This window comes from Sorex araneus, chromosome 4 (assembly GCF_027595985.1).
Source record: "Sorex araneus isolate mSorAra2 chromosome 4, mSorAra2.pri, whole genome shotgun sequence".
Classification (NCBI taxonomy): Eukaryota; Metazoa; Chordata; class Mammalia; order Eulipotyphla; family Soricidae; genus Sorex; species Sorex araneus.
The window spans coordinates 162359664-162381686 of NC_073305.1; the positions used below are offsets into that span (position 1 = coordinate 162359664).

General features: G+C 36.2%; 1 protein-coding gene across 3 annotated transcripts in view; it reads left to right on the plus strand.

The window, feature by feature from the left end:
- PDE7B (phosphodiesterase 7B) overlaps positions 1–22023 on the plus strand; it is a 339167-nt gene that overhangs the window by 100666 nt on the left and 216478 nt on the right. For 2 of the 3 annotated variants that reach the window (XM_004609012.3, XM_055136442.1), the window contains exon 2: positions 7535–7595. In XM_004609012.3, the coding sequence (XP_004609069.1) occupies positions 7535–7595 (61 nt within the window). Of the gene's footprint in view, positions 1–7513; positions 7596–22023 lie in introns of those variants that run through there. The other variant, XM_055136440.1, reaches the window with a different exon arrangement.

Genomic DNA, 22023 nt, shown 5'->3' on the forward strand with positions numbered 1-22023 from the left:
TTGCTGCTGCTCGATCTTACACAAAGCTTATTGCCTTGGTTCTACTCCGCCAAACTTTGTTCTTAGACCCTAAGTTTCGTGGTTACTCCATGAGGAACCAGGAACCAGGGGGAGGAGCTAAGTGTTTCCCTTCAGCAAATCCCATGATTTATGCAGTAGAATTGCATTTGAATCTCCTGACATACAATGCCACCAAATGGCCCTCTCACTCTACATCTCTTCTTCCCCAGCACACTGTTAACATTAGATCCCAAGTCAGGTTTCAGGGCATACAAGACTCTTTCCTGTATTTTAATTATTTCAGTAGATGAGTGAGTATTGTTACTCCCTCTGCTCTTAACAGGGGTTTGAAAGAATAAAAAATAATACACCAAGATCCTTAGCTGAGGGACAGATTTGAGATTTGAACCCAGATAATCAAGTTCTTCACCTGATATTCACCAATCATTTCTCTCTCTGCTCTGCATCTTCTTTTCTCTATCACAAAAAAAAATTATGTAAAGTTTACCTTTAGGAGCATCAAATGTTTATAATTTCAGTTGTTTGCTTTCAGAGGCACATTTTCCATTCTCTCTGAAAATTAGCTGCAATTGGCTATCAACACTTAGGATCCTGGAAAGATAAATAAAAGATGAAGTGTCATGGCAAAATTCTGACTTAATTTTTTCTGTTTATCAAGACTTGTGGCATAGGTGTTTGTGTCTGATGTAGAGGAATTTTTAGTGAGTTAGTCTCAAAACATCTTGGACCAAGATACCTGATCAATTTTCAAAAGTGAATGCTGTAGAAGCTGACCCATGCTATGTTCCACATGATACCAGCCTTCCAAGCATGGACACTGCTAATATTATTCAAAGGATGCATGTATTGTTTTGCACAAGTGAAAGCTGTGATTTTCAATGTGCGTTTCAGTGTGTGGAGTGGTAATCAGGACTCAAAGCAGTGCCTAAAGGAATTCTCTGCAAATTGGACAGACCAACATAATATACGGCAGTTCTGAACCTGTGTATCATCAGACGTCACAGACTCTCCAAAAGAGCTGAAGATTTTAGACATAGAGATTTTCTAGTGCCCTCTACTGCCCAGGGCCAAAATGACTGAAAACCGAATTCTGCGTTCTGGACTTAAAAAAACTTAAAAAACTTAAAAAAATTGCTCTTGGGTTAAAAGCAGTTTTCCCAAGTTTGGGTAATAAAAACAGGGGCGTATTATAAAATGGTGAGAGACTGGAGATTGCTGCTACTGGCACCTCTCGCAGAAAGCCTCTGCCATTGAATAACATTTTGCTCTTTGACTGAAGAAGAAAACAAAGCTGTTAAAAGCTGGTTGGCTCATTTTCCAATAGCAATAGCATTAATATCTTTCAAGTCTCTCCTAACCAGAGCTAATTAGAGGTTGATAGGGAAGGCTGCTCCAGAAGGGTCACCTCGGGTTATGGAGCCCACAGATTTGCTGTTGACTTGCTGGCAACAATGGATTTGCTAAGAATTCCTACTCCGTTCGAGGTGATTATCTTTCTTTCTTTTACCTTTTTTTTTTTTTTTTTTGCTGATGTTCTTTTATTTTGACTGGCTGAGATTGGGTTAGACGATGCGGTCCCGACTCAAAGAGGGTGCCAGGTTGTTGCTGGAGATCTCCACTGACAGATTGTTGAAAATTTATTAGTCTGACGTTTTAACAGCCTGTGATGTGATGGGATGGAAATCTGCTCTTTCACTGGAAAAACTTGGAAAGGAAAACAGGAGCAAGAGACAAAGTCAGTCTCAGCTCCAAAACAGCCATCCTCTGGCACCAGAGTGCCAAGGGCGGCCCGCTCTGTTAAGAGATTAAGTCCTAGTGATACCACCCATGTGGCAGAAGGGACTTGGGCCCCTGTAAAATAAGAGCCCCTGAAAAATGTGGCCTCTGGGAACTCAGGGAATTGTGCTGTTGTTCCACACTAGGTGCTAATGGTCTCAGCGGTAGCAGAAGTTGGTCCCACATGAAGTTTCAAATCTGTGATTAAAGGGAGATCTTTCGCCAAATAATCCAAGAAACAGTGAGCAACTCAAGGCTTGCTATCACTGTAACATAGAAATGGACAGAAAAGTTGCAGGTAACACCATTGATGAGGGATATCAGGTCCTATCCTATTGTGATTATTTGTTCCAGTGTTAAAAGAATTAATTAAACATTCCCGTGCCTCAGAAGTAAATCCAACCTGTCTCATCTAGCCAAATAATTTTATATTAATTGCCATTGGCTCTACTTTACTCCAATCTCATTTCAGACTCCTGCTTTGATAAAACCCCTAGCCTAATCACCCCCACCCCCATCAGTTTTGCTCTCACAGCAGTCAGTTAATCTGGGCTTTTGACAAGCAGATTACTTAGCCTAGGATGGGGAAGGGTGTTTTCTTTTGTCAGTCAACTCCCCTATTCTCAAGGCTCAGGCCCATTGTCACCTCTTTTTGGAAGTTTTCTCTAATATCCCCAGGCAATAGTTGTTGCCCTAATTAAACATTCATAAACTTCCTTCTGCTTTGGAACTTCCCGAAAGGCTGTCAACTTCCTCAGAATAGGGTCCACTTTAGTTCACATTTGAATTTATAGCCAACTCTAAAGACAATGTTTGCAAGAGTCAGTAATCATACTCAATAATTATGTCATTTTCAATGTTCATCTGTTTACTCATCTGGTTAATGGAGTTCCAGAATTCTACGTTCTGTTTAAATTTTGTTCAGACTCTTAACAGAGGCTCGCCTTTTTATAATCTACACATCCAACCCATTTCCTATCCAGTTTTATTTTTCTAAAAGTCTGACTTTGATTACACTGTGTAGTTGTTTGCTGGAGGAAAATGTGACATGGGACATGGCCCAAAAGGTTTTGAAATGTCTTCTCAATTCAGCACCTCCATATCATATGGTTGTATCTAGTGGCAGTATTTATTCATGTGTATATATACATGGGAAGGGCAGGGGAGGACAGTCTTCTCATTGTACACCACATGATCTCTGCTCTCCAGAATATAATATAGAACTGCAGTTGGTTTATTTTTTTTTAAAAAAAAAAAAGCTGTCCATTTAATTGATATTCAATGAGACAATTTTTCTTTCTTTTTTCTTTTTTTTTTTTCTTTTTGTAACTCCTGGCTTTGCACTCAGGAGTTACTCCTGGCAGTGCACAGGGGACCATATGATGCTGGGAATTGAACCTGGGTTGGCTGCGTGCAAGGCAAACTACTCGCTGTGCTATCGCTCCAGCCTCCAATTTTGCATTTTTTCATTGTTTTTCATTTTTAATTCACTGAGGGGCTTAAGGACAATCAGATCAAATGGATGCACTGGTAGACAAACTTTTCCCTTATTTACTAGAAACCGTGAGAGTATCCCAAGACTTGCAAAATCAGGACAAAGAGGAGGGTAAGAGTGGGAGTAAAGGCAGCCTCTGAAGAGGCCCTGGCATGGATACTCTAAATTGACTCTGTTGTTTTGGGCACAAATGGGATGTGCTCCACTTTCCTCCGATGACCATGGTCAGCGTTCTTCGGTTCAGAAAACTCAGTTCTGATTTTCTCTTTTCCAAAATAAGTTGGATCATGTCAAGGTTCTTTTTGCTTTATTTTGCTTCCTTTCAATGATCAAGTAAGCATAGTCATAGACATGTCGGGTAGAGATTTCTTATTAGCATCCAACATTCTTGGGGGGGCGGGAGCCAGAGTGATAGGGGAGGGCGAGGGCATTTGCTTTGAACACTGCTGATCCGGGTTCGATCCCTGCCATCTCATATAGTTCCCCCACTCCCACCCCAGAGCAACACCAGGTGTAATTCCTGAGTGCAGAGCTAGGGGTGACCCCTGAGGATTGCCAGTGTGACCCAGAAAGAAAAAAAAAAAAAAAGGATCCAACATTCTTGCAGTCATTGGTTGAATTAAAATGCTGAATGGGTTATAATCTCTAGATCAATGTCATGCTGTGTGTTCTTAAAATCAGCAATTCCCATGATTCCTTCTGCATCTACATCTTTTTTCCTGGTTGTGGTCCCACCATCATTTCCTTTATAAATCAATCTTGTACATTTGTCTGAGAATCAATCATGAAGGCCAGGCTATAACCTGCTCATCTTATGATTTGATAAGCATCTAATTCCCCTTGTGAATTTCTTCTCTGCTGAAAATAAAAAACTGTAAGTGTGAGGGAAATAATTAAAAAATCATGACCTATTAATTATTTGCTGATAACATTTAACATTACCTAGTTGAGGAAAACAATTATTGCCTGAGCTGACACTGGGGCAAATCTCTAAGCAACAAAAATTTCTATCTTAGGTTTTATTTATTTGCTAATGTTTCCTCCCATCCAAAGATAATAAGACACCTGCTCTGTGAAGATAAGTTACTGCCAGCCCACTGAGAGACTAATGCATTCAAGTGATAGCAAATATCCAGGGTATAAAAGAGCACGAAAGCTTATTTGAAGCTGGAGAAATATTTGCTGGTTTAAGAATGCTAAAAGTGCTGCAAGGGGAATTGTATGTCTACTTTTCACTGTCACTGAAGTTTTTATTTCTTTTGAGTGTATTTGGTATTGTTATTAATATTGAAGTAGTTTCATTTCAATACAATGTTCTCTTAGAAGAGATTTTTAAAATACTTGTGGTTTTCTGTTTGGTTTTGGTTTTGGTTTTTGAATCACACCCAGCAGGGCTTATGGGGTTACTCCTGGCAGTGCTTAGGGGTACCATACCGGGAGCCATAGAATCTGGGTGGGACACATGCAAGATAAGCACCCTATTTGCTGTATACAGTCATGATTTTTTAATTATTTCCCTCATACTTACAGTTTTTTTTATTTTCAGCAGAGAAGAAATTCACAAAGGGAGTTAGATGCTTATCAAATCATAAGATGAGCAGGTCTTCATGATTGATTCTCAGACAAATGTACAAGATTGATTTATAAAGGAAATGATGGTGGGACCACAACCAGGAAAAGAGATGCAGAAGGCATCACATAAATGAAATCCGACTCACTTGTTAGAAAGATACCTCAGTGGAAACGTATAGTGTAATTAATGAAAATTAAATATCTTAATATAATTTTAAAATTCTAGCATATGCAGTATTTTATGATATTTATCTTCTTCCTGGCTGAGAGATTAATTTTGGGTTTAAGATAGAAAATTCTTAGTGAAAAAGAATTAGTAACAAATAAAAATATTTTGACTTTGGGGGCTGGAGCGAGAGCACAGCGGGTAGGGCGTTTGCCTTGCACTCAGCCTACCCGGGTTCGATTCCCAGCATCCCACATGCCCCCCCCCCCAGCACCGCCAGAAGTAATTCCTGAGTACAGAACCAGGAGATAATTCCTGTGCATTGCCGGGTGTGACCCAAAAAGCAAAAAAAAAAAGAAAGAAAAAAAAAAACCTGACCTTTTAAATTAGTAATCTGAAGTAATAATTTGGAAATTAAGATCCTACAATCATAATTTTTCCCAAGGTCTTACCTGGGTCTTCCATAGAAGCAATTTTTCCCTGGTTTTGGAGGGGAGTGGTACTCATTGGGAGAGCATACCAGCAGTGCTCATGGCTTACTCCTGATTCTGCACTCAAACCACTCAGGTTCTGATTTTTCAGTGGAGTTTGGAGACCATACTGGGTGCCAGGGATCAAAGCTGGGTCAGTGAAATGCAAGGCAAAGACTTTACCTGCTGTACTATTTCTCCATCCCTGAAGAATATTTCTTCTTATAAAAAAAAAATATTTCAAGTACTGAAAACAATTTGGATAATAATTTAAGCATCATTATAAAGTTGATAGCACCTATATGCCCTACAATACTTTTTTACTCTTTGTAGTTTATATTCATTAATCTTTACATGTTTTTGTTCTTTTTACCATAAATTAAAATACTGATAAATAATATATATTGACTCTGACAGATTTTTAACTTTATGAAAACTTAAGGCTGCTTCTTTGTGTAACACTAAGCCTTGAGATGATTTAATATTTTATGTATTTATATTTTTTGAAAATCACATATGTTTTTACATATTTATGTATATGTTTATGTTTATTATGTTTAATATGTTTATTATATATGTTTATTCACATACATACATGAGGATAACATATTTATATGACATAAACACTAATAATATGACATTACATATTTATATGTGCAAGCTTAAAATCTATATCAGGCTTGAGAGATAGTACAGTAGTCAGGGCACATGTAAACTTAACATGAGCCCAAACTGATTTGTTCCTATCATCCTGTGGCCTCCTGAGTACCTACTATGTACAGCCCTGGAAATCCCTGAACATTGCCAGGTATGGTCCTGGAGGTCCCTAGGAACAAGCACACAAGGCCTAGGCAACACTGCATCCTTGATTCCTAGCACTGACCTGCTGCCCAATTGACTGAGAATCTCTAGGAGTGACTTCCTGGTCCCCTGAGCACCACTTAGAAGGCCTGAAGGACCAAAAGCAAACAAAAATAATGAATCTATATGTCTCCAGTATATGTTATACTATTTCACTCATTTTAATTGCTCTGTGAAAGTAGACCAGTGTACTGGCCTATGTTTTTGTTCTATGTAGTCTACATTAATGTTGCCTGTCACTAGCTGTAAACTCTAGCTGTTATTCTAGAGAATAACATGTCAATGTAATAAGGTGGAAATTTTTAACTTTACTACATATGATTAATTTTTCTACAAAGTAGTTCCATCATTTTATGCTTCACCCACATTACATAAGAGTATTTCTCGACATACTTGAGAATACATGTTATTGCCAGATATCTAAATTTTGCCACAACAATGAGTAGGCTTCATTTTATCTTTAATTTGCTCTTTCTCAATTATTAGTATGGCTGAATATGCTTTTTGTGTTTATTGATCACTCAGGTTCCTTCTTCTATGAATTATTCATTCTTGGTGCATTTATATAGATATGCAAGTACTAAACACTTGAAAATCACATACATAGATGTGATCTGTTCTAAATCAACTGATTATATCTCTACAGTTTGCCTTCTACAAAAGTTTTAAGAAGTAAGTTAGAAATAAAATATAGATAAGAAAAAGTTGCTATTTTGTCATGAAAATATGGCTTCAGGAAAAACATAACAAGTGGAATTTTTTCATCATTTTCAAGTTTGCTTCACCCCCAGGTTAAGATTGTTTGATTGCTAAGTGGCAATTTAGCATAATTCGGGTGCAAAATGAAGACCAATTTTGAGAGTGATTAAAGACATAACAGGTTGCTTAGCTAGTATATATACATCTAATAGGAACTATTAGACACCTGGTGCATCTCTGGCTCTGACTCCTCATAGGAACAAACAAATCAGCTCTAGGCTTAAAGGATGTGGTAGCAATCTCTCCCAGTTTACTTCCCAAATAATTACTTCCAAGAAAGAACTCTTAACACAAGTCCCTAGACACAATTAACCAAGGGAAATACGAAGATAGGATAATGTCAGAATGGTGCTAGATTGTGTGAGTATGTTACCTCAAAATTCTAAAATAACTATGGCTTTCTTTCTCTTTCAGAGGTGTGGCGAAATCTTGTTTGATAACCCTGATCAGAATGTCACATGTGTTTGCATGCTAGGTAAGACTTCTCATTTTCAGTATATTATGTTGGTGTCCTTGAACTTACTATTGTTCCATTGCTTTATGTCTCTTACTCCACGAAACATCGACTTACTAGATGTTTCGTAGGTTAGTAAACAGCTATGACTTGTCTATAGTTGTGTGGAACTTGTGGCAAAAGAAAAGATTTTGTTTTAAATGACTGTCAATAAGTTAGGTACCATGCTACTGAGTGATTTCAAATGCTTCTTGGATTATCAGCAAAACATAAAATTATAGACTTTTTATTTTTAAAATATGATAAATTTCATTGAAATGTTTATCAAAGTCCTTTGAAATCTTATGTTAAAGAAAGTACTCAATACCGCTATAGAAATCAGTACAGCTGGATCAACCCATTAGTAGTTGAAGTCTAAGGGCTGCCATTTTACAACAATAGTGTACACAATTATACCAAAAAGAAGTGAAGATAAAAGGTTTATTCTCTTGAAACAAGAAAAAAACTACGAACATAAATTCACTAAAATTTAAAACACCATACCCTGAATTTCATCAGGAAAAGGCATCAGTGTCAATGCAACCACAACAGAAGCACTGCCTTGCCATTGTCTGATGGACTCATTTGTTGCTTAGAGTTCCAAGTACCTAATCAGGAACCTCTGATGAGGCACTTAGAATTTTCTGAAGTATTCCTTGAGAAAACTTGACTTCTTTCAAAGTAAAGGAGAAGGAGTTTGGGATCCTTTAAGAACTTTTCAGTTTTCTGATTTCTTTTTAATAATAAGTGTAGTTTGTGTTTTTGAAGGTAATATTGTGTTTTTAAGAACCAATCAAAATTTACAACTTAGAAAACTAAATATATAAATCTATATTCTAAAACTTCATCTCTGATCATGATGATTTCCTAATATGGGGAGTTTATATTGAAGTCAACCTGAAACATCTATAATTTTGGCATTATTGAGAGTCTGTAGTTTACAATGCTATTAACAATGGTTTCTCATGCACATAATTCCAGCACCACACCCATCCCAAGTGGGGTGGTATTTTTAAGTTCTTTTCTCACTTCCCTTGGAATGTGCAACTCTGTTCATGCAAGCTTCAAGTTTGGGGCCTATTCCTGAACCTCATCTATGTTCTGCTTTCAGCACAGTTGATGTGGAATATAAAAGGGTCATAAGCCAGGGACACTGTTTGCAGTTTTCTTCTCTTAGATTTCTATGTCTCCAGATTATTTTAACATTTTAATTTTTATTTTTTGTGTTGTCTACAAATATCTAAAGAATAATTGACCTTTACTAAAGTAATAGTTCAGAATCATTACGATAAATGAAACCTAAGTGTCAAATTTACCTTGTATTACTCTGAACTGTTGAATTCAATGCATTTTTAAGTGGAAGTAAACTATGAGCCAGTGCAGATATTTCAGGGAATTATTTCTAAATTTAGAATAGTTTTAATGTAATAAAAATGGTAAATAAAAAATGTAATGGAAAGCTGGTTGCATTAAAATTAAGTGTTCCTTAAGATTTCTTCACAGAGGGCAACATTGTCAGTCAAATTTAAGCAGCAAATTATAACAAAAGTTTTTTGCAAAACACAGTAGAAATGACACCTGTATCTATATATTCATCATAGCACTGTTTACAAAAGCCAAAATCTGGAAACAACCTGAGTGCCCTAAAACAGATGACTGGTTAAAGAAACTTTGGTACATTTACACAATGGAATACTATGCAGCTGTTAGGAGAGATGAAGTCATGAAATTTGCTTATAAATGGATAGACATGGAGAGTATCATGCTAAGCGAAATGAGTCAGAAAGAGAGGGACAGACATAGAAGGATTGCACTCATTTGTGGAGTGTAGAATAAAACATCACATGAGGCTGACACCTAACGGCAGTAGAGACAAGGGCCAGGAGGATTGCCCCATAGCTGGAAGACTGCTTTATGAGCGGAGGGGAGAAGGCAGATGGAATAGAGAAGGGATCACTAAGAAAATGATGGCTGGAGGAACCAGTTGGGATGGGAGATGCATGCTGAAAATAGGTAATTTGCAACTTAGAAAACATGATGACCTCTCAGTGTCTGTGTTGCAAGCCATAATGCCCAAAAATAGAGACAGAGTATGGGGAATATTGTCTGCCATGGAGGCAGGGAGAGGGTGGGAAGGGGTTGGTATACCCAGGATATCAGTGGTAGGGAGCATGCACTTGTGGAGGGATGGGTGTTTGATCATTGTGAGATTGTAACATAAACATGAGAGTTTGTAACTATCTCATGGTGATTCAATAAAATTTAAAAAAAAAGTTTTTTGCATCTTTCCCTCATCCTATGGCACATGTTTTATCTTTATAAAAATTAGCATAATAGTTGTCTCAATCTAAAATTGGTCTCAGAAGTTTACATAATATATATAATATACCAAAGGGCGAGTTACTATATAGCAAGAATTGTACCTTACTTGGGTGTAATGAACTAATACCAAAGGAAAAAGATGGGAAGAGAAATTATCTCTCATTGCAAGGTTACTGTTTGAAATATGAGTTGCTAAAAAGGTCTTGTTTTTCAATTATAATAAAACTAGTGGGTTGAAATAGCCAGAGTAGATAAAAAAATTATAGAAACTGATCAAGTTTGATTTGTTTCCTTAGTTTCTTTGTAAAATCAGTTTATATAGGTAAATCCTGGGAAAAGAAGTGCTCCAAAAATGATTTCAGATTTGGTTTGTGATATTTTTCTGACTCATTTTCTCTATCCTCCTTATAATATTAGAATATTTTCCCATTTGAAATTTTCTGTGGCCCTACTTTGGCTTCATATATAATTTTTTTTCATGCTGAAAGCAGTATGTACTTGAATGCAAAGTCAGCAAATCCTTACCAGCCTTTACTTATAAGGGGGTGTTCATATTAGAAAGTTTCCACTGAACTTTTATTGCAAATTATTTAAATGAATTAAAGTTATTTAAACAACTGAATCAACATTGCTGAAGCAATTTTGAAGCAACAGAATCAATATTTAATACACAAAATTAGTATTTTATAAATGGTCAAAAGAAACACAAAGAAACACATTGTTAGCCCCACCATTGAAAATGTAGTAATATCCCTTTAGAAATTGTTTAATATTTTGTAATTTTATAGATTTATAAAAGTTCTGTAAAATGGAAATTAAAAAATCTTCTCATCCAGAGATTATTCTAGTAACATAATAGAACATTCTCAGGGAAAAAAAGAATAAAATATTCAGTGGGAAATGTCTTCTGAAATTTTCTAAATATTTTTGTGTTGATCAATAAACTATAAGCAACTAAATAAAAAATTAAATTATGATGAACAATTTAAAAATAATAAATTATATGAATAGTGTTTAAGAAAAGTAGGTTATAAACCAAAACATGTAAATGTGAAGACAATTTTTTAAAATATTAAATATGTTACTCAAAACTGTGTGTGCTTCAAAGGATTTCATTTAGTAGCCATCCAAATAGCTACCATCCACAAGGCACTGTGCTGAGCATTGGGAATGCAAACTCCATTAGTACACATGTTCCACCCTCAAAGGATTAACAATTCGGGAAACAATTTTAAGTCTTCAACCAAAATCTTCAGTGACACAAAAGAAAGAAGATAAAGCATATTATGACAATGAAAGATGGAGAGATGACACACAGCTGAGAAATGAATTCACGTGGATTAAAATAGGCAAAGGCATTATTTGTGGTGGGTGCAAGACCATATTGAAAAGCCCAGATTGGGTACGACTAAACTAGAGGGTATTGTGTTAAGCAAAAGAAGTCAGAGGGAAAAGAACAAATGCTGGATGATCTCACTTGAATTAATGTGTTATATAAAGAAACAAAGCAAATGAAAGCCAGTAGCCAATGAAAAAAATGTCTTTGAACTTGACTACAGAACTGAGATTATCAAGAAGGATGGAGCAAATCTTCTAGTGACATGAGGATAAAAGGTGGTGGAAATTCTTGGCACTTTGTAGTGGTAGAGGTGCAGTAACTTTGTGCAAAAAACCACAAACATCAACACAGTTGTAAACAACGTTATTTAATAATTGTGGTTTTTTTTTAACCCAGCTGCAAGAAAACTGGGGTGTGAGAGGGCAGCAAGAATTTTAGAACACAAGGAGGATGAATAGGAAAAGAATCTGAAACTTTATTTTTAGACACTAGTTACCATTAGCTACAAAAAGAACCAAAAATAACAGATGAGAAAATTCTGGTCTCTTTAATTTAGTTAATTAGGGAATATTGTTTAGTCATTGAGTTCTATAGAAACTAAATAAACTGCTTTTTATAGGGCTGTATTAGAACAGTTATTCATCATGTACTAATGAAATTAAATAATTTCAACCCAAAGTATACTTTAACTTGATGACCTGAACTCTAAGTTTTTTTTAAAAATATATGGTAATTTTATTTTCTCTTAGTATCAAATACCATAGTACTTTATTGAGGAAACCAGATGGCATTGTTATATTTTATTTGATATTATTTCACTTTTTAGAACTTTGTCATCTGGTTAAATTGAGAGAATTTTATTCAATAAAAACTAATGGTTTTCACCAATATCATAGGTGTGTGGATTTTGTATGTGGACAATTATGAGTTACAAGTATTTTTTTTTCTCAAAACAATGTACAAAATTTTAGAGCAATATATCTAGTATTAGAGCAGGCCACTTTCGTGTATATAAAATAACAGACATTTGAACATTTGTACCAGTCAACAGTTTGTGGCAAGTCATTTAAGCATCACAAATTTCTGGACAAGAGAGATAATGCAGCAAGTTGAATGCTTGTCTTGCACATGGCAAACCAGAGTTCGATCCCTGGCAGCCCATATAGTACACGGAGATATAGTACCAGGAATAATTCCTGAGTAAAGAGCAAGGAGTAACCTTGAGCATCTCCAGGCATGACCTCCAAAACAAAAATATTCCCCCAAAACTTTTTTTAAAGAATCACAAATTCTGGGGCTGGAGCGATAGCACAGCGGGTAGGGCATTTGCCTTGCACTCGGCAGACCCGGGTTCAGTTCCCAGCATCCCATACGGTCCCTTGAGCACCGCCAGGGGTGATTCCTGAGTGCAGAGCCAGGAGAATCTCCTGTGCATCGCCGGGTGTGACCTAAAAAGCAAAATAAATAAATAAATAAAAAATAAAGAATCACAAATTTTTAAGTCAGAAAGAGAGTACAGTGGACAGGATGTTTGCACTGCCCACAGTCCCTGGGTTTGACCCCCAACACCACATATGGTCCCTCAAGTCCCATCAGGAGTGATTCCTGAGCATGGAGAGAGAAGTAAGCCATGTGGCCACCCCAAAACCCAATGTGACCTTTCCTCAAAATTAAAAATTTCAGTTTACTCATCCCTAAAATTAAATTATAAGTAATAATAACAATATTATTATGTAGTTATTAGGTTTGTTAAGGACTAAGGACCGTGCAATTGATATGGAAGTACGAGTAGATTTTTAGAAATTCTAGAAATATGTAACTCTAGAAATGTTACTTTTTTAAATATTAGTGTAACTAGTTTCTTTGAAGTTCTTTTCTTTTATTTTATATTTTTAATATTTTTATATTTTTAATATTTTAATATTTTAGCAGAAATAAATAAATAAAATAAAATAAAAAATAATGCACATTCATGTCAAATTTTCTAAAACGAGAGAAAAATTAAACTATTGAAACCTGAATATTCCCAAAAGAGGTGGAGAAGGCATTATTCCAGTTACTTATTCAGGGTCCTGTCTTGTTTTACCTGCTTTTGAATTTACCACAAAAAAGTCTATTTTTATATTTGTTACTTTCTCACTTCTCCTCCGCTACAACCTGCATATGTTGAATAAAAATATCATGAAATCAAGGACTTTGTTTTATTAGTTACTGAATATCCAGCCTCTAGAATAGCGTTTATCCATCTAGTCCCTAGTGGTAACTCAATATTTGCTAAGTATATCAGTACTGATGCATTTTGGTGAACAGCAGCAGCATTTATAAGGAACAACCAGCCCTAAAGTTTTATCAAAGATAGACTGGTCTAGCATTTACAACCCTCTGCTAACTTAATCAAAGGATTGGATAATCTCATCTACACTAAATATATTACTGTAGCACTGTCGTAGCACTGTCATCCCATTGTTCATCGATTTGCTCAAGTGGGCACCAGTAATATCTCCATTGTGAGACTTGTTGTTACTGTTTTTTTGACATATCGAATATGCCACACGCAGCTTGCCAGGCTCTGCCTGCCGTGCGGGCGAGATATTCTTGGTATCTTGGCGGGCTCTCTGAGAGGGACGGAGGAATTGAACCCAAGTCTGCTGCATGCAACGCAAACGCCCTACCCGCTGTGCTATCACTCTAGTCCATATTACTACAAGATAAGTAATATGTAGTTCTCCACAAATAGGAAAATAGAAGCTCTCCTAAGAATCAGGCAATTAGCAAATATTTGTTGAATATTGCAGTATTGTCAACCCTATGTTATGGCACTCTTCTCTGAAAGCTGATATAATAATGAACAAGGTAATCCCCCATTACAAGGTAATGCCACAGAATTTGTCCTCCAGACAGAACATTATGTTGAAAAGGCAGGAAGAAACCCATTATTTCTGTGTTTATAGAAAAATATAGAAAATTATTTCACCCTCAGGTTTATGACTTGAAAGTCTTTCTGCATCACCTTGCTATCTTGAAATTTTTAATTTGAAAATCAGCATTGTCTTGAATAAACAAAATAAAGTTTGCAGTTTTACACTTGTTCTTTGGAATATTGTGGTATTTCCCGGGGGGATGGGGGCGCCAAGGAGGGAGGAACCCACGTTGATAAATACAGCTGAAAGCCAGGGGATATATAAGAGCTAGCTGCAGATGAGAAACACAAGCAAAGTTCAAGCTACTAGAACTTACATTGTCTCACCCAAATGAATTAAATGAACTTAATTTGCTATCTAAAAATAGAGAAATGAGACCTACCACTTTACATACAAAGTTACAAAAAGACAAATTTGTGACTCAGATATTTATAGGTACAGATTTTATACCGAAGTGCGGATGCAAAACATTGGCTTTCTGGCACTTACCTCAGGAAGTTTCCAATCTAGTGGGCCAAGAACTATGATGTTGACAGTTGACATCATGGCATGACAAACCAGAGTGAACAACCGGAGTGTTAAGAGAAGTGGTGTGTGGGAAGGGCTATAAAAGTGGTATTAAGGAGCTGAATGGCAGAGAAGCAGCAGATAGTCCTGTGAGACCAAGGAGGAACAATCCCTGAGGAAAGAGATTAGCACGTGTAGGCAGCAAGAGCAGCAGGTTCAGGAAGCTTAATGTAACCAATTATAGAAATTATAAGTCATTATGCCTAGAAAGTAGAATTGGAGGAGAAAACGATAAGATGATCTGTGTGAAAAGAGAGGTAGGGCAGATTGTAAATATCCTTTCAGCAGGACTGAAAGCCTCTTGGTGGTGTTTATACAGACGAGCTCCAATGTGAGAGATGCCTTTTAGATGAGTCACCTGTTCAGAATAAAGAATTCACTAGAGCAGGACAAGGCTTCCACAAGGCTGTGACAAGGGTTATCAGTGTGAGAAAACATAGCAATTGCAGGTGAGCAATAATGACTCCTCATAGGAGATAGTCCTGGATTAAGACACTTGATTCAGGGGATTCTGAAAATGATGATCATATAACTTACAATGGACTAGGTGTAGAAAATGAAGCTAAAACAATATAGAATTAATATTGGCACTGTTTAAGAGTCTAAAGGAGTATAGAGGTTGAATATCACAAACAGTGGAGTGTGCTTATTTATTTTCTTTCATTTTCTATCGGAAAGTTTCTTGAGAGACTGGTCTCAAATATAAGCATATCTTAAAAATTAGTCACGGGGCTGGAGTGTTAGCACAGCGGGTAGGGTGTTTGCCTCCCAAGCGGCTGACCCGGGTTCGATTCCCAGCATCCCATATGGTCTCCTGAGCACTGCCAGGAATGATTCCTGAGTGTGAAGCCAGGAGTAATCCCTGAGCATCACCAGGTGTGACCCAAAAAGCAAAAAACAAAAAAACAGTCAGTGGTGCACTTGCACTTAATATGCATGCATGTTAAGTATGCATTTAAGTGTCCATATTTATGTATACATGTATCCATGGTTATGTTGATGTCCATTAATACTTGAAATTGTAGCTTGCATACTGATTTGCACTTCCTACTCTGTTCCTATTACTCTAGTTAGCTATTCCTTAATTTAGATAGAAAATTATTTCTTGATTTTTTTGTTGAAATATAGCTAAAGTTCTAATATTCAACTTTTAAGTGAGTATCTCAATGAATTCTTATGGAGTTAGCATATCCATATAAAACATCAGTATAGATAGCTTCCCTCATATTTCTTTCCAGATGTTATCTCACAAAGATTCAATAATGACTAACTGACTTCTGTCACCTAATTTTGACATTTGTGTAAGTAGAATTAAAAACATGTTTTTTTCTGATGTGTCTTCCTTAACTTACTACTATCTGTGGAATTTATACTAGCTAAAGCTTGTTCCATTTTCATTTATTTTGCAACAGATCAGAGGTCAGAAGATTACAACCCATGGGCTAAATATGGCCTGTCACTTATTGCTTTGGAAATAATTTTTTTATTGGAACACAGCTATATCCATTCATTCAATAATAGTTTATGGATGTTTTCATATTATATTGGCAAACCTTAGTTATTGTGCTTGAAACCATGTGATCCAAAAATCCTAACAATATATTATTGAAAAAGACAGCTGACCATTGCTATGGAATACTGTAGTATGTGTGTGTGCATGAATTTATTTATTATAGTAATCCTGTACTATCACATGAACAATTGCTTAGTTTTACATTGTAATAGATAATCTCTAGCTATGAACATTCCTATCTGGTTTTGCACAAGAAATGACACATATTCTCTTAAGCATTGCATTAGAATCACAACTGTTAGGCCCTAGGATGTGTATATGTTGAGCTTGAACTTATTTTGAACTTATTTGCCACATTGTTCAACTTAAATTGAAACTTAAATTGTTTTCCAATGTGGCAATTTACCCACCCACCTGCTGTGCATGAAAATTCTATAAATAATTTAACACTCTATAATTATTTTTGAGTAAAAGTTAGAAACATAATTCATTATTCCACTCAATACTGACAGCATTTTAGGTAATAGGCTTTAATAAAAATCTTGATTATCATTATGTAAACAAATCACCAGCTTGATAATGGCACTAATGAAACAGGTACTTCATTTTTTGATTTACCATGAACATTAAAGCACCTACATTTGCTGCTAAAAAAAAAACTAATGGCAATTCTTTGTTGAACACTTGTAAATATGTCCCCGACATGATTCTAATGAGTGCTTCTCAACCCACAGTGGAGGGCAAAACCAAACTGCAGTTTACAAATACAACTCTATTGTGCTGACATAATTATCATTTGTTACCTTACTTTAAAAATGCCAGTAATTTTTTTATAGACATGACTTTGTAAGTGTAATATAATAATATAAAAATTATAGTCACAGCATCCTAATTCTAGAAATTCAAGTCTATGTCCCTTACTATTATGGCATGAGAATTCTAAACTTAAATTTCCTGTGCTTCTTTAGGAATTTGCGTATTTTTTTAACAATTGTTTTAGAAATGAAGCTGCGATGAATTTTCATTTGGTCCTTCTTGTTTTTATTATTATTATTATTTTTACTCTTACTGATGGGGTTTCGTGGATACAGCATTCCAACATTCCAACACCACATCCTGCACCAGATTATCACTTCCCTCCACCATTGTCTCAGCCCCCCTCATGCTAATTTCTTCCTGTCCCCTGCCAAATTAAGTTGTTATTTTGCCTTTTTATCATTTTCAGTATTTGATAGAACAAGATCACGCTCACTAGTATCAGAGTTGAGTCAAATGATAGAATGATGATTTCCCAATTTAAAGAAGTGCCCTTTAGCTGCCAGATTTGTAGACTTAAGCAAGATCTTTTACTTCTTACTTTTTAAAATATAAATATTTTATTGTTATCAAAGTAAATTTGTTACAGGAATATTAGCTACCGCTTTGAGTGGACAGTGTTATTGCATCTCCTCCACCACCACCAACGACCCTCTACCTCTATCCTGTATCACTTCTACTCAAGGTCCTAGTGCCAGGCCCCAAACCTCCTTTCTCACTCCACTCCGTAACACTGGTTCTGTCTTCAAAGTCCAAGAATTTGTTAATATTGGGTATTGTATTTTGGTCCTTCATGTTTTCTGTTTTCCAAGTGTTCATAAAATAATTATTAGTTATATAGTAACATTTTAGGGTTTTCTTTTTAAGATTTCTAAAGTATAAAAATTATTTCTTATTGTTTGCTTGCCTTAGTAATACCTAAAAGTGACAGTGTCAAAACCTTAATAACTCATCCTAGTAGTGAACTAAACATAAATGGTGAGGTGTTTGTAACATGAAGTTGGAGTTTGAGCTTTTGTTAAATTATGTTGCATAAAATCACCTTCCCCCAAACAAAGGAACTTACTAAGATAATCTGATTCTTTTGCATCATACATAAAATCCCAGAAATCCTGTGTTCTTGCTTTAGTTTAAAAAACTACCCTGACACACAGCCCATAAAATAGTGCAGAAATTGCAAAACAATTTGAAAGTCAAGTAAATAAGGTTTGTGGTTCTGTGGTAAATAGTAGCCTTCCAGAACAAAAACATAGAGCCTATTCCACAGGGATATATGAGAGCTCATTGCACGAATCTATCAAGCAATGTGGTAAAAATAAATAAAAAAGTAAAAGATTATGGGGTTTCTTTAAGTTGTGACATACAGCTAACACATGAGACATTTATGCCTGGACAGGTGCACACACAGCAGTCCTCTGCCTCAGAGATCTCCTCACAGTTATTACCAATAGGAGTTTACATTATCCCAAGAGATGATAAAGCTTTAATTTCAGTGAAAGTATTCTGCACGATACTAAAGTGATACATACATGTCTGTTACCAGTGGAGGTTCCTGAGTGACTTATGCAAAGGGGGAAGAAGATAGTCTTAAGTAGGAAATCTACTACATTCCCTGTCCTCATCTATGTTAGTGGGGAGATTTAGGACAAATAACATCTGCGGTGAGTCCCTACTCAGTATGCACTTCACATACCACCCCCCCCAACCTTTCTAAGCAACTGTTAAGCTGCACCTGACATTCACTTGTTCTGTACAATGCAATAATTGATCCCCATCACCCACTTTTTGGGGGGAGCCTTGAAGTCAGGCTGGATTGAGGAATTTGTCTTTTCAGGAAAGGCAAGTCAGTCCTAAACCTTACCCAGGCCTTTTGGATCCATTGGTTTCTCTCTCAGAAAAGAATTTCAGGAAGAGAAAAGCAGTTAAGTAGTTTATTGGGAAATAAAGGAAGGTCAGGAGAGAAGCCAGCTTAAGAGTGAACACGGGCTTGTCCAGAGTGGAGAGAGCGCACTGTACATATCCCAGAGGTAAAGTAGGAAATCGCACAGCTCAGAGGGGAAATGCCGGGCACCATATGTACTGGGCAGCAACACATGTGCTAGGCAACAACACAAGGGCATGGGCAGTGTGTCACAAATTGGCTTTATTTACACTTTTTCAAACCATTCCCCCTTGCTAGGGTGATTGCCAAGGGGCGTTTGGGGCAGTTCGTCCTTGCGCTCTCTTGCTATTCTTCGCCTGGCTTCTGTTGCAGAGCTAGTGCTCCTCCTCTGAGGATTACAGGCAATGCTCCTCTCAGAAAGCCTCCTGCACTAGCCTGGAATTCTTTATCTCAATGGTTTTCTGGCTCCTGGAAGGGTGCTCTGTGTCAAAGACCTCCATGCCTTCGGATTGGTTCAGGTTTCAGATGCTGCTTTCCCCAAAACACACATTACCAGGTCCCCCCAATCTTCCTGCCTGCAACATGTCCAATGGTGCATACATTTTGTCCAAACTCAGAAAGCAGACAATACCAACAGTGATTCCAGCGCTAAACTTTAGAACTTGCAGTAATAATGACCTGTTGGTGTAGGTTCGTGGATTGTATCAAAGGTTCCACTCTGGTGGAGGATATTGATAGTGGCAGAGCCTGTGCATAGGTCTGGACAACCTGTCTAGGGAAATCTTTGCTCCTTCTGCTCTTGCTCTGAACTTAAAGCTTAAAAATTAAAGTCCAGGGGTGTGAGGGGGCGAGGTGGAGCTATACTGGGATTCTTGGTGGTGGAATATGAGCACTGGTGAAGGGATGGGTATTCGAGCATTGTATAACTGAGATTTAAACCTGAAAACTTTGTAACTTTGTAACTTTCCACAATAAAAAATTAAAAAAAAAAAAAATTAAAGTCCAGTTTTCCTTGCTACTGTCAATGAATTTCAAATACACAATGCAGCACATTAACTATAATAATTATTCTGTAAGTGCATCCCTATAATATTTACTTTATTTACCACTCATTCTGTCCAACTACCACCCTCTGCCTCTAGTAACTCTGGGTTCATTTTTTGCATCCTTATATTTAGCTTCTGAAAATTAATTTTATTTTGTCAAATGCCACATACAGTTAGACGGTATGGCATTTGCTTCTCACTGACCAATTGCACTCAACATTATATCCTCATGTAACAGTTGGTCATCTCTAAGTCTTCTTCAGGAAAATGATTTTTCACAGAGTTTGGTCATTTTTAAATAAGATTGCTTGTGTTTTGTTATTGACTTGCATTAGTTCTTTATATGTTTTAGAATGTACTCCTTTATCAGATATGATTTATTAAAATTTCTCCAATTCAGCAGGTTTGTTGATGTTTTTCCATTGTGTTGATTTCCTTTGCTGTGCAAAATCTTTTGAACTTCATATAGTCCAACATGTTTATTTTTGCCTTTTCCGCTTTTACTTTTGGAGTTAAGTCCAGAAAAAATCATTTCCAAGACCAATGACAAGATATTTAGTGTCTCAGTTTTATTTTAGGCTTTATTTTGATTTAGGATATTATATTCAAGTCTTTAATCCATTTTGAGTTAATTTTGGTATGTGGCATGAAGTAGTAATGCACTTTTTTTTTGCATGAGTCTGTTTACTTACCAACTCTATTAATGAGACTGTCATTTCTCCTTATGTATTATTCTTGATCCCTTTGCTATAAATCAATTAGCTATATGTGCATGTATTTATTTCTGGGCCTTTTAGACTGTTCCATTGATTCATGTGTCTCTTTTATGGAAATATGCTCTTTTGATTATTATAGTTTTATTGTTTGAATATTGTTTGAAATCAGAACACATGATGCCGCCAGCTTTATCTTTTTCAAGATCATTTTGACCATTTAGAATCTCTTGTGTTAAGATTCTTTGCTTTTTTCCATTAAAATGTCACTGATATTTTTATAGAGATTAAACTGAATCTATAAATTTCTTTTTTAAAAAAGGGGGAAAGTAAATAAAGGTGGGACCTAAAACTTAGAAACAATATTAAGAATAGATAAAATAAATAAGTTTTGTAACCGAAAGCAATGTGCATTTGTGGCTTTATTGAACTCTGAGAAGGTCCAGAGTTTAACAGGGATGGGACCCTAGAACTTTTCTGAGAACTAAGAGAGGAAAATCTTTGTCGAGGCTCTATCATCTAGTTTACTATTTTCTCACAGGGAAACTAAAGCATGTTTTGACCCTGTTAGACATCTGTTTTGTAAATTATTTTTCTGGTTCATTTCTGTTCTCTCCTTTCCCTTTGTTACTGTTGTTATGATGAATGAGAATCAGACATCTTGTTAGCATTCACTGGGGGGGTCACATACTTTAGATGTGGTGCTCACTCACATGCTTACCAAAGGACACACTGATTTAGTGGTGATGGACACACACATGCTAGTTGGTATGTTCACCCTCCTAGGAGTACTGTGGTGCTCATACCTCTTTCTGCTCAGCTTTTATTCATGGTGCTCAGTAGGAGTTTAACCTTTTAAATGCAATGCTTGCACATGCCAGAATATGCACTGGAAACTGCTAATTGTTTGACACTATATGTCCCAAAGATATCCTTAAACACTACCCAGTGTATTTGGACAACATTGGATGTTAAACTCATTGCTTTAACTTGCGATGCAAGGGCATTTTTCTTTAGAGTCACTTTCCAAGCCCTGGGTCCATTTATTTTTATTGAGGTATCATAGTTTACAATAGAATTGAAGTTGTTATTTTAATGTTGTAGAGTTACTGTGGGTTCATTTTTAAAGTAAACTATGCACTGAAAAGAACTTCAGTGATTTCCCTAAAATGTAGAGCTTTTAACTTGCATTCATGATTGTTGTCATTACAAAAAACAACATTGATCAGGTCTACTAAGAGTTTTTAGTGTATATTAATAAGTTAAAGATAAGGAAGAGAAAATATTGTTT